Raw genomic sequence first — 13,229 nt, forward strand, 5'->3', positions numbered from 1 at the left:
GAGACTTTGAGCCGAGCGGTCGTCGGCATCTTCACTATCTCGTCCGGCAGCTTATTCCACGGATCCACAACCCAGACGGAGAAAGAATCTCTCCTTCGATTGAGATGAAATCGTCGCAGATAGAGCTTTTCAGAGTGACCCCGCAGCCGACGCTCTGGAGCAGGAGTGAAGAACAGCTCTTTTGAAAGGTTACACTTTCCACTTATGATGTTGTGAGCAAGAATGAGATCACCACGGCGGCGGCGTTTTTCTAGAGAATAAAGGTCGAGCGTCTTCAGCCTTTCTTCATAAGACAAATGCTTGAGACCAAGAACCATGCGGGTATCCAGCTTCTGGACTCTTTCGAGAGTCTTTGAGGAGATGAGGCTTGAATCCCGTACTCCAATATGGGTCTCACCAGCGTAACATTTCATGAACAAATGCCCAAGGCTTGCCCCAAACCACTGTAAGTTGTGGCAATATGATGAAGTGGCGAAAACGCTACATTGGAAACTATGCAAAGAGTAGAGTCTAGAGAGATATAAGACATGGTATGACCACAAACGACAGAGAGCAGCAGAGTTGGAGACCTGCAAAATCTAGTGGGACTAGAGCACAATAAGCTGGATCTAGTGGTCATGGACAAGAACCACATGTGCTATATAATTGATGTTGCATACACCTTTGATCCACAAATATTCAAGAAGGAAGGTGGAAAAACAGACTTATACAATGCTCTTATGTACGAAATAGCCTGGCTGTGGAAAATGAAGGTGAAGACAGTGCCAATTATTGTTGGGTCCTTGGAGACAGTATCAGAAGGCATCAAAAGGAAGGAATATAAAGGGAATCAGCATAGAGTGCTCAGTAGAGCACAAGGCCAGCAATTTCAGGAAAGTGGGTAAGGCAATTACATCAACCCCAGTATTCAACTGGTACTTATTTTATCAATCCCAAAAGGATGAAAGGCAAAGTTGACCTTGGTAGAATTTGAACACAGAACATAGTGGCAGACAAAATACCACTAAGCATTTTAGCTCATGTGCTAATGATTCTGCCAGCTCACCACCTTTTTATTGATAATAATAATAATCCTTTCTACTAAAGACACAAGAACTGAAATTTTAGGGAGAGGGGTAATTCGACTATATTGATCCTAGTGTTTCACTGGTACTTAATTTACTGACCCCCGAAAGGAGGAAAAGTAAAGTCAACCTCAGCAGAATTTGAACATAGAACGTAGTGGCAGACAAAATATCACTAAGCATTTCATCCAGCGTGCTAAGGATTCTGCTAGCTTACCACATTAATAATAATAATAATAATAATAATAATAATGCCCTAATGCAATACCAGGCAATGGCTCTCATGGCTTCTGATCTTAACTGATTGGAAGTGTTATCATGCACATTGTTGTGTCTTGGTATAAAAGACAGGCTACAGCAAATATTCTGCTCAATACCACAGATTTGCTTGTCAGTTGTTTGACCATAACCAGTTGAGCATGTCCCTTAGTGGCTGATGACATGCACATTTCTGATCACAAACAGAAGTAGTAGGGAACATCATAGCCATGTGTTGAGGAGAATTCTTTGCGGGTTGGATAATTCACCTCTGGAAACACAGGTGTTTTGTTCAACATCTTTAAACAACCCTTATTCAGGGACCTTTTGAGCAGGATGGGCTACTCGATCTGAACAAGATTCTAACTGGGCCCCACGTACAAGGTCATGCACCGTTTCTCTTAATATGAGATCACTATGTCACACACATATGGTTGTGAGGCATGTGCCTGATGTACCCTTATCAGACAGGTAGTCATGATGGATATACTAGGCTTCTTCTATTTTACCCCAGTGTCACTTTGATGGCATGCACTGCTCTCTCACTCAATAATAATAATAATGGTTTCAAATTTTGGCACAAGGCCAGTAAGTTCAAGGGATGGGTTAAGACTTTTACATTGACCCCAATATTCAACTGGTACTTATTTTATCCCCCTGCTTCAGATGAAAAGCAAAGTCGACTTTGGCGGAATTTGAACTCAGAACATAAAGATGAACGAAATGTCACTAAGCACTTTGTCCAGCATGCTAACAATTCTGCCAGCTTGCTGCCATATAAATAATAATAATAATAATAATAATAATAATAATAATAATAATGGTCTCAAATTTTGCCACAAGGGCAGCAATTTGGGGGGAGGGGATGAGTTGATTACATCAACCCCAGTGTTCAACAGGTGCTTATTTCATCGACCCCAAAAGGATGAAAGGTAAAGTCAACCTCGGCAGAACTTGAACTCAGAACATAGCGATAGACAAAATACCGCTAATCATTTAATCTGGCACTAACGATTCTGCCAGCTCGGCACCTTATAAATAATAATAATAATAATAATAATAATAATAATAATAATGAGAAACATTAACACAAGGTCATAAATGTGGGAGTGGAGCCTAGTCTTAACCCTTTCATTACTAACCCGGCTGAAATTGGCTCTGGCTCTGAGTACAAATGTCTTGTTTTCATAAGTTTTGAATTAAAATCTTCCACCAAACCTTTATTTACAATTTATGTTCCTAACCACAAAAGAAAGATTTTTCTATAAGGCATGTTGCTATTATATATGTATGTATGTACACACACATGCAAAAATACAAAACAAGCTTTCATGCAGTTTCTGTGTACCAAATTCACTCACAGAACATTGGTTGACCTGGGCCGTAGTAGAAGACACTTGTCCAAGGAGGTGCACAATAGGACTGAACCTGAAACACATTGTTGCAAAGTGAGCTTCTTAACCACACAGCCATATCTGTGCTGAGAGTTAAACTAGGTACATGGAAACTGTAGAGAAGCATTCAGTTTGTTACACTAATTCTGTCCATGGATTAAGTTAAGGGTGTACATGTGTGTGGAGTACTCAGCCGCTTATAACCTAATTCAATGAGTAGATAATTCAGATAGATCAACTGAGATTCATTTTCATTGTATTGTAGTAGTTGACCCTGTGAGGTGGTTGGTGTCAGGAAGAGCATCCAGCTGTAAAAGCCATGCCAAAATAGACACAGAGGTTTAGTGCAGTTTTCTGCCTAGCCAGCTGCTGTCAAATTGTCCAACCCATGCCAACATGGAAAAGCAGATGTTAAACGATGATGATAATGATGTAGTATGCTCTGTTTGTGGCTCCTGCAACAAATGAAAAATTGGTGGAATAGCAGAAATGGTAAAGTACTTGAGTAAATGCCTTGTATCATCAAATTATAGCCCACACATTCTAGGTTCAAATCCTGCCAGGACAACTTATTTTTTATAACTCATGGTCTATACTAAGCAGATTAATTTTAAAAATTGTGTCAGCCTCAAAAATGTACAAGCTTGTGTTAGTGCTTTTCATAGATTTACATGTTTTGGGAGCAATTCTTGCCAGAATCAGTTTTACCATACTTCCTTTGAACAGGGGTCAGTTCAACAGGCTTGGATGTTGGAACCACCCTGCACACTCTGAACAGCTAGGTGGCTTGTTTGCTAATGTCAAACAGTTGTCACATGTAGAATACAGATCCCACACTCAAAAGAATCCAATAAGCAAAATACTTCCACCATATATCTTCAGTTAAAACAAGTAGGAAAAGTGACCCCTGTCAAGTATTTATCATAAAAACAGATAAAAATGGACACTTAGATTCCGCTTGCAAATACCAACAAATATTCTACCAAAAGAGGAAGGTGAAAGATATTTCAACAGTGCCTCACTAAGTGATGAAGCACAAATACCAACATTTTTAACATGTATTTTTAATATAAAGGTTCCATTAACCCTTTAGCATTAATCTTACTCTGTCAAACGAAATGCTTATTCATTCATATTTTATATAACTGGTCATGTACTATCTCATAGCTTCAAGATTTTGAAGATGCGATTGTTTATTTTCAGAATGACATTGCAGGGTAGGTGCAAGAGACTAGATCTGACCAGTTTGAGCATAAAGCAGATAAAATGTTTTGGCCAGATATGGCTGGTTTAAATGGTAAAGGATTAAGTTATTTGCAGTCCACTCACTTAAGTACACAGTTTCTAGCTTTATGTATACAAGTTGTAGGGATATATATGCACATTAACCAATTGCAGGTTGGTTGGGTGCTTCCATAGTTAAGTGATTAGTCTTGGCCACACATATGTATTTATGATCATCATTTAATAGCCAGAACCCATACTGGCATGGGTTGGATAGTATTAATAGAAATCACCACCGTTCTCAGTGTTCATTTTTCCATGTTGGAATGGATCAGATGGAATTTATTGAAGCAGATTTTCTATGGTCAGATCATAATCCTGTTGCCAACACTTACCAGTTTCTAATCAAGTTAACATTTCTCCATGGCCAGATATGTTTACACAGAATACTGCAAATGAATAACATTCAATTAATTTACAACTGCCTTGTGATGTCAAGGCACACACACACACGTGTATATATATATATCAGGTCATCCCATAAGTTCTGTCCGAATTTTGAATAAAGGAAACAAGTGATCAAATGTTATATTCAATTGAAATTTAATCATCAATGTATTTTCCCTGATTATCTATGACTTCCTTCCATCTATTTACAGGCTTTTTAATCACATCAATGTAAAACTCTTTCGGTTTCAAAGCGAAGAACTCTGAAATGTCAGTTTCGACCTCCTCCTGGCTTGCGAAAGTTATATCCCCCAAAAGATTCTGTAAACTATGAAGCAAATGGTAGTCTGAAAGAGCAAGGTCAGGAGAATAAGGTGGATAAGGAATTTTTTCCCAACCAAGCTCTTTGATCTTCTGTGATGTGATCTTTGCAGTGTGGGGTCATGCATTGTCCTGATGAAACATCACTCCTTTTCGACTCACTAAAGCAGGTCTTTTTTTCTTCAAAGCTTGGTTCAAACGCTCTAATTGCTGACAATAGACTTGAGCATTGATTGTTGCATTAGGTGGTAACAATTCAAGGTGAATTACTCCTTTGCAATCCCACCAGATAGAGAGAAGAACCTTTTTTCCATGAAGTTCCCTTCACGGTTGTGGTTGAGCTTTTTCCCTTTTACCAAGCCACTATTTACAACATTTAACATTTGGATAGAAGATCCATTTTTCATCACCAGTCACAAGTCTATCCAAAGAGGTTGAAGTGAGTTCACGAGAATGGAGAGAAGAGCAGATGTCAACTCGGGATTTGCGGTTGCTTTCAGACAATTCATGAGGCACCCATTTTCTAAGTTTAGGAACTTTTCCAAGTTGTTGAAGATGACAATGAACAGTTGTATGGTTTGAACTAAGCTTTATGGCCAATTCTTCAACTGATAATGCAGGATTTTTTTCAAATAATGCCTCAAAGAGCTTATCATCAAACTCAACTGGACATTGTTTGATCTTCATCTTCAAGGCTGAAATCTCCACTTCTAAATTTTGCAAATCATCTTCTGCAAATTCTTTCATTGAAGCATTCTTTCCCAAAAACTGAGTGTATGTTTCGAGTCACTTTGGCTGCAGAGTTTCCTTTTTTGCACCCATAAAGCATTATGTGCCTCAAATGCTCTTTGGATACTTCCATGTTAGAAAATGTTTTAATCAAAGAAATTTTCATTCTATTATTCTGTAAAATAATATTTAATTAGTTTAGATGTACACAAATACATAAAAATAATTTTTAATTCCATTAGACATTCTAAAATACTATTAAATTTCATTCAATTTTAAAAAAGGGAAAATCAGACAGAACTTATGAGATGACCTGATATATATATATATATATATATATATATATGTCAAAGGTAAGTCTATTGACTTCAAGCTTCATACTACAAAATAGTAGGATTCTAATTTATTGAGCCTCCTTGCCTCATCTCGAGGCCCTGTCCTTTCCTCTTCCCTTCGTTTATTTTATTTTATGTATTTGTATTCACTCAGATGAAGCTCGATGTACTGGATCAAATATGCTATAAAAATGGTGAATATTATTTTCAGAATTTTGACATTGGGAGCCAAAATGGCCCTAAGAAATGTTATGTAATGTTATGTTTTGTATTAAAAATAATTAACCAATGTTGGTCAATTTGTTTGTTTCTTGATCAAAAGTTTTCTCCATTTTCTGCTATATATTATATATATATATATATAATATATATATATTTTTTTATTTATAGAAGGAGCTTCTACAGGACTAGTACTGTTTCATTCAAGAGAAATCTTCAGGAGCTTCCTGAAGATTTCTCTTGAATGAAACAGTACTAGTCTGTAGAAGCTCCTTCTATATAATAAATTAATTTTACTCTGCTATGTATTGAGTACCTTACTTACTGTGGTTAACCCCGATCAACCGGGACCTACATATATATATATATATATAGGTAAACAGTAAAATAATTACAGACATGGACAAGAACATGAAACACCACAGAGACGACACAAGAACCACAGACGGGACATTCGAAGCCCTCAGTCATCAGTCAAGAACCAGATCATCTTAGCAATTTTCGGCTGATTAATCTTGAGATTGCTCCGATATATATATATATATATATATATATATATAATAGAAATATTACATTTCTAAATCTCTCAGAGAGATTTATACAGTAGCAGCACGATAAAGTGATGGTATGTTGTCAACTTAATGTGACAGTCCCATGAAAAGGAAGAATGCTACTGCTATTTAGCCCTAGGAAACACCATTTCTTGTAGGCCACGACACATTTTCTGTGTTTTTATGTTTTCAAAGGGGGAGATAATCACCTCCACCCAGCAAAGCCAGCATCCAGAGACTAGTTTAAGTCATTGCTCATCATCAGTCTGAAATAGCATGGCTTGCTAGCTGCCGATGCCTATCTGCCTTTGAAAACATATATATTTCAAGCAAAATACATTCACGGATTTTGAAATAGTATGCAGGTGGCATGTAAATAACACCATTTGAGCGTGGCCATTGCCAGTACTGCCTGACTGGCCCTCATGCCAGTAGCATGTAAAAGCACCTACTACATCTCAGAGTAGTTGGCATTAGGAAGGGCATCCAGCTATAGAAACTCTGCCAGATCAGCTTGGAGCCTGGTGCAGGCATCTGGCTTGCCAGTCCTCAGTCAAACCGTCAAACCCATGCCAGCATGGAAAGTGGACGTTAAACGATGATGATAAAATATTACATTTCTAAATCTTTCAGAGAGATTTATACATATATATGGATACAGATCTAGTAGAATAGATAAATTCACTTGACAACCATGAGAACTTTAGTTTGATACCACTGCATGTTGGGCAAGTACTTTTTAACACACCCTCATATCACCCCAAGCATTATTAATGAAATTAGAAGCTGGAAATTGTAGACGTCCATCACATGTACTGTACTTGGAGCTCAAAGGTCCAGCTTTGTCACACTGATTCTACATGGGAATAATTTGAATGTTAAAGATATCTATGGAATACCCAGCCACTTAACACATTAATTCAATGAGGTCATTCAGCTACTTGAACAAATGAATGCCTTTATATCAAAATTGACTAGATAATTCATAAAAGTATTATTAATAGTAAACTTCTAAATACAGATATATATTTGTGTGTATATGTATGTAGATATATGTACATGTACAAATACAGGTGTGTTTGTATGCCAACTCAAAATATACCAGATCCCTCAATTTGCTACACAATATCTCCTACTACAAATTTGTGGCCTCACCATGGTTATTATTGCATACAACAACAGTTAAGGTGGTTAACACCATTCTAAAAGTATACAGGAGCAAAGCATCACCTGGTCAAGTGAGTGAACTTGCAACTCAACACTTGAAGAAGCATGTCCATACTGGCAGATAGTATAAGGTGCTAAATAGATGGATCAGTTAAGTCTGATTCAGCCTGGAGCTCTAGGTTGACTGAAACTGAGATGAAGTTACAAACAAGGAAGCCAGTCTTACTGAGAAATAGCTAAGATGGAGTTACCCCAAAACACCAAGCAGGGGTGGCTCTAGTTGTGATCTGACCAGTTTGGAGTATCTGCTCTTTTGCTTCTTGTGGAAAGAACCCATTCTGCTGGTCAAGTAATTCATTAGTTGTCAATATCCACTATGTGGAGAATTCAATACGCTGAGGTTGGTGATATACCAATATGCAATGAAGTTGCAACATCTACAGAGATTCTTGCATAGTGAACCGATGTGGTCACCTTTTGTCAGGTACATTTTCCCACTGTCTGTCTTTTTGATAAAGCTGCTGTCCTGAATCAAGCTAAAACCTAAACTGGGTAACTGACATCTGGAGTGTCATCAAGTGCTTACAGCCTTTTACAGGTCATGTAATGAGGTCAGTGAGACTTCTGCTAATTTATAGAAGACAACAAGATGTTTGAGGGAATAGAAATTCTGGGTATGAGAGAACTATGAATGATTTTCAGAAATTTTTCGCTTGATGGTGCTACTGAGGGATATTACTAGTTCAAGATAAACTTTATAGGCATGGAAGCATAATCAGGTAGACCTATTTAGGTTGCACACATGGTGAGGAAACCATTTTATATACACCGGTGGCACGTAAAAAGCACCATCCGATCATGGCCGTTGCCAGCCTCGCCTGGCACTTGTGCCGGTGGCACGTAAAAAGCACCCACTACACTCATGGAGTGGTTGGCGTTAGGAAGGGCATCCAGCCATAGAAACATTGCCAGATCAGACTGGGCCTGTTGCAGCCTTCTGGCTTCCCAGACCCCAGTTGAACCATCCAACCCATGCCAGCATGGAAAGCGGACGCTAAACGATGATGATGATGATGATATTTAGTGTATGAATATTACTGGCTTGTAGCATGTAGGATGGACTGGCTATTAACCAAATCTATTGTGAAGATTGCCTAACTGCCTTTCTTTAACCAGGAAGGGCAGGTCATTTTCTTGTCTGGTGGCTATGGTACAAGAGATTTTGTGGTGGACAAGACTGATAGAACTAAAGACCAGACTCTCACTTTTTCAAGTTCCACTTAATATGAATGTGAGGGGAGAGAGAGAGGTTCTCTTCCAGTAAACTTGTTTAAAAGAGGGTGACAGTAGTGATCATGGACTGAATAAATGGCTCTCCTCTCAACATAAACATGCAGGGCTGGAAAATGGGAGGCATATGGCCTTGTGATATGATTGCCTTGACTACCAAGGATTCTGGCTCAATGCAATGGACCTTTTCTCTAAAAACTATGACCTATTTAAGTTCCACCTATGCTTTTTACTTCACTCCATTTTTTACCTCTCTCATTTCTAAGTAAAGTGCATGTTTAGTAAGCTGTGTCTACATATTCCCTACATTTGAAAACCTTGAGCTGGCAGAAACATTAGCACACCGGGCGAAATCTTAGCGGTATTTCGTCTGCCGCTCCGTTCCGAGTTCAAATTCCGCCGAGGTCGACTTTGCCTTTCATCCTTTCGGGGTCGATTAAATAAGTACCAGTTACGCACTGGGGTTGATATAATCGACTTAATCCCTTTGTCTGTCCTTGTTTGTCTTCTCTGTTTGTCTACTACCTTGTGGGTAGTAAAGAAATAGGTAAATAAATAAAAGTAGTAGTAGTAGTAGCAGCAGCAGCATTGTGGCCGTCCTATCTTTTGACTTTCAGGAACTACACTGCCCAATGTTTTCTTTACTTAGGCCCGGTAGGATGTGATTTGTGGGTCATTTGACAGCTATTACATTATAGAAAGTCTGGAAACCTCACAGAGGTGGACTTCCACGATATCTCATGGCTATCACTGGTATTAAAAAGTCGGCAGATTCGGAAAAACAGTCTATATAGTATTCTCTTGTACTTGTTTCAGTCATTTGACTGCGGTCATGCAGGAGCACCGCCTTACCCGGTTTTAGTCAAACAAATCGACCCCAGGACTTATTCTTTGTAAACCAAGTACTTATTCTATCGGTCTCTTTGACCGAACCGCTAAGTTACGGGGACATTAACATACCAGCATCGATTGTCAATCGATGGTGGGAGGACAAACACAGACACACAAACATATATATATATATACACTACGGCCTCTTTCAGTTTCCATCTACCAAACCCGAGGCCAAAGGTGCCACGCAGTGGGAGTGAACCCGAAACAATGTGGTTGGGAAGAAGCAAGCTTCTTACCAAACAGCCTTTATGATTATTATTATTATTATTATTAGGAACTGAGCTATATATATATATATAAGGAAAAGAGGAGGAAATATATATTAACGGTGACAGAAGAGCCTACAGATAACAACTAGTTTACATTACAGGCCTTCCAGTTAGACACGTGTGTACGTTACTATATACGTGTATATTAATTCATTTAGTATATAAATATAGAATATATATAAACACACACACATATATATATATGGAACTCCGTGTTCAATCTTTTTTTTAATGAAATATAACATGCATGAGAAAAAATATGTTCTGTTAGCTATATATGTAGGAACACACGCGCACACTATATATATATATGTGTGTGTGTAGAGAGAGAGAGAGAGAATTATAAAATATTGTGGTGCACCTGAGCACTGTATACAATAATTTCATTATTATTATTTTATTATTATAGAGAGAGCGAGAGATAGAGGTGTGTGCATACGGACAATATGCGAATCCCCAAATATGACAGCGTGTATCATAAACGTATATACGTACTTATTTATAGGGCAGATATCAATTTTTAGGTCCTTATTGGGAACTATAAATAAATATTGATTGGAAGGTTGAAGTACAATTATGCAGCACCATAACAGATCACACAAGGGAGGCTCCGACGTGGTTGCTCGATATGCAGGAGATAGCAACCGAATTTCCTTCTAATCTCACCTCACCATCGTAAAAAAAGGAATGGCACGTTGAATAAAGTTGCCCTGGATATACTAGCTGAATAAGACAGGGAAGCCATGGCTTGAAGATCTTTGATCATAGGTCTGCTCAGTTATATCTAAATCGGAGCTAAACAACATCTCTCGCTCACACACACAGACAAGCCAACGAAGGTGGTCACTCAACTTGCTAGAAACAACAACCAAAATCGCTCTTAAATCACATCTTGCCATCTTACAAAATAAAGATAATCTTTGTTGCGATATGCCCGAAAATAAGATGAGTTAGTCATGCATGAAATGACTTTTGATCGTAGGTTTACTCAATGAAATCTGACCCGGGACTAAACAACAATGTCACAAAGCTGTAGACAGACGATGTAGGTTTGATAGCACATGATTAGGACTTCGTGGAACACAGCAAAATGAAACGAAAACGTCAATCCGAGAAAGGCTTGAAACTAAAACCCTAGAAGAACTTGATAAACTATCAGGGGGTTCCATAGTTTCTGCCTTCTAATCACAATAGCAATGTTTTCTAGCATTGTGGCAAACTCACAGTTAACTATGGTATTTTGTGTCTGCAGGGTCAGGTACAACTTAATTTAAGTTTCAACTTAAATTGGTGCAGATATTAATAACAGACAGTTGGACATATAGAAATAGGGATTATATATTATATAGACAGATAAGTACACGGATGAATTGTTAATCAAATACACATGAGCACAGAGACATACATAGATATGGGGGTGGGTATATAAACACACAGATAGGTAGGTAAATGTACAGACTAGTATATAGATACAGAGGCACAGAGATGGGGGTGGTTGTTATATATACATATAAGTAGTTGTATAGATAGGTAGATATATGTAAATAAAATTAGGTGATAGATAGATAGATAGATAGATAGATAGATAGATAGATAGATAGACAGACAGATAGATAGATAGATAGATAGACAGACAGATAGATATATAGAGACAGATAGCTATATAGACAGACATATAGACAGATAGCTATATAGACAGACAGATAGACAGATAGCTATATAGACAGACAGACAGATATATAGACAGACAGACAGATATATAGACAGACAGATAGATAGATAGATAGATAGATAGATAGATAGATAGATAGATAGATAGATAGATAGATAGATAGATAGATAGATAGATAGATAGATAGATAGATAGATAGGGAGGGAGGTAGATAGATGATAAACATAGAAAAATAAGTAGGTATATATATTGAACATCGGGAGAGAAAAATATAGTTAGAACCCACCTTTGATGTCATAAATGCTGATGTAAGGAATTCCCATAACCAATGACCATAGAACAATGTTACATATGTCTAAAGAAGACACGTCTCTCTCGTTAAGGGCCAAGCCGAGACTGGTTGGCAATTTCTTCAGTTCTTTACTATCACATCGGATGCGATTCAATTGCAAAGGTGTAGCAGCCGTCGTGGAGGTTGTGGTATTATTCAACGTTCTTGATGTTTTTGTTGACGACTTTCTTCTGTCCCTAAAGCAGCTAAAGATGTGCTTAACGAAATAGAGAAAGCCGTGGAAATTACTAAATCCACTGTTACCAGCGAATACAATAAAGCGCAGCTGTAGTATTTTCAACCACCAGTTGTAGATACAGGAGACGAACGACAGCAAATAGTGGAACAATCGGAGTAAGAATCTATCAAGGAACATGACGTTATATATGTATGTATGTCTGAAAGAAGGCAGAGGATATATATGGTGATGATAGTGATGAATATATGAAAGAAACTAGCCAAAACAGTGCCTTTTTCCGACGTTAGAGACCGGTAACTACACATAGACTGACTAGAAGCCTAGCCATTGTAGTCCCGCACTTGACGAAAGAAAGAATACTATTCGTATTCGGAAATTAGCAATACGTTAGAATTAGAATACGGTTACTATCGTTCTTCTATTCCTGAAAACACGTTATCGTTGATTTTTATTTATTTATTCATTTTTTTTTATGTAAGTTTAACTTACTTATTCTCGCATTCTTTAATATCTATCGAACTGTTGAATATTGTGTGTGTGTGTGTAAACACAAACACACACACACACACACACATGTATATATTATGCATTTACATATACGTGTATACACATAATATATATATATATATTATGCATTATGTATGTGTGTGTATATATATATATATATATATATATATATATATATATATATATATATATATATATATATATATATATATATATATATATATTTATATTTAAATATTTTGTGTATAATATATAGATAAATAAGGCGGCGAGCTGACAGAAACGTTAGCACGCCCGGCGAAATGCGTAGCCGTATTTCGTCTGCCGTTACGTTCCGAGTTCAAATTCCGCCGAGGTC

At 37.5% G+C, this 13,229-nt stretch overlaps 1 protein-coding gene across 1 annotated transcript in view; it reads right to left on the reverse strand.

The window, feature by feature from the left end:
- Positions 1–12,725, reverse strand: part of LOC115222170 (dehydrodolichyl diphosphate synthase complex subunit nus1) — a 52,754-nt gene extending 40,029 nt beyond the window's left edge. Inside the window, exon 1 of the mRNA XM_029792314.2 lies at positions 12,121–12,725. Coding sequence (XP_029648174.1) covers positions 12,121–12,541 — 421 coding nt within the window. The 5' untranslated portion in view covers positions 12,542–12,725. The remainder of the gene's footprint in view (positions 1–12,120) is intronic.
- Positions 12,726–13,229: the final 504 nt, after the last annotated feature.

This window comes from Octopus sinensis, linkage group LG19 (genome assembly GCF_006345805.1).
Source record: "Octopus sinensis linkage group LG19, ASM634580v1, whole genome shotgun sequence".
In the NCBI taxonomy this organism is placed as follows: domain Eukaryota; kingdom Metazoa; phylum Mollusca; class Cephalopoda; order Octopoda; family Octopodidae; genus Octopus; species Octopus sinensis.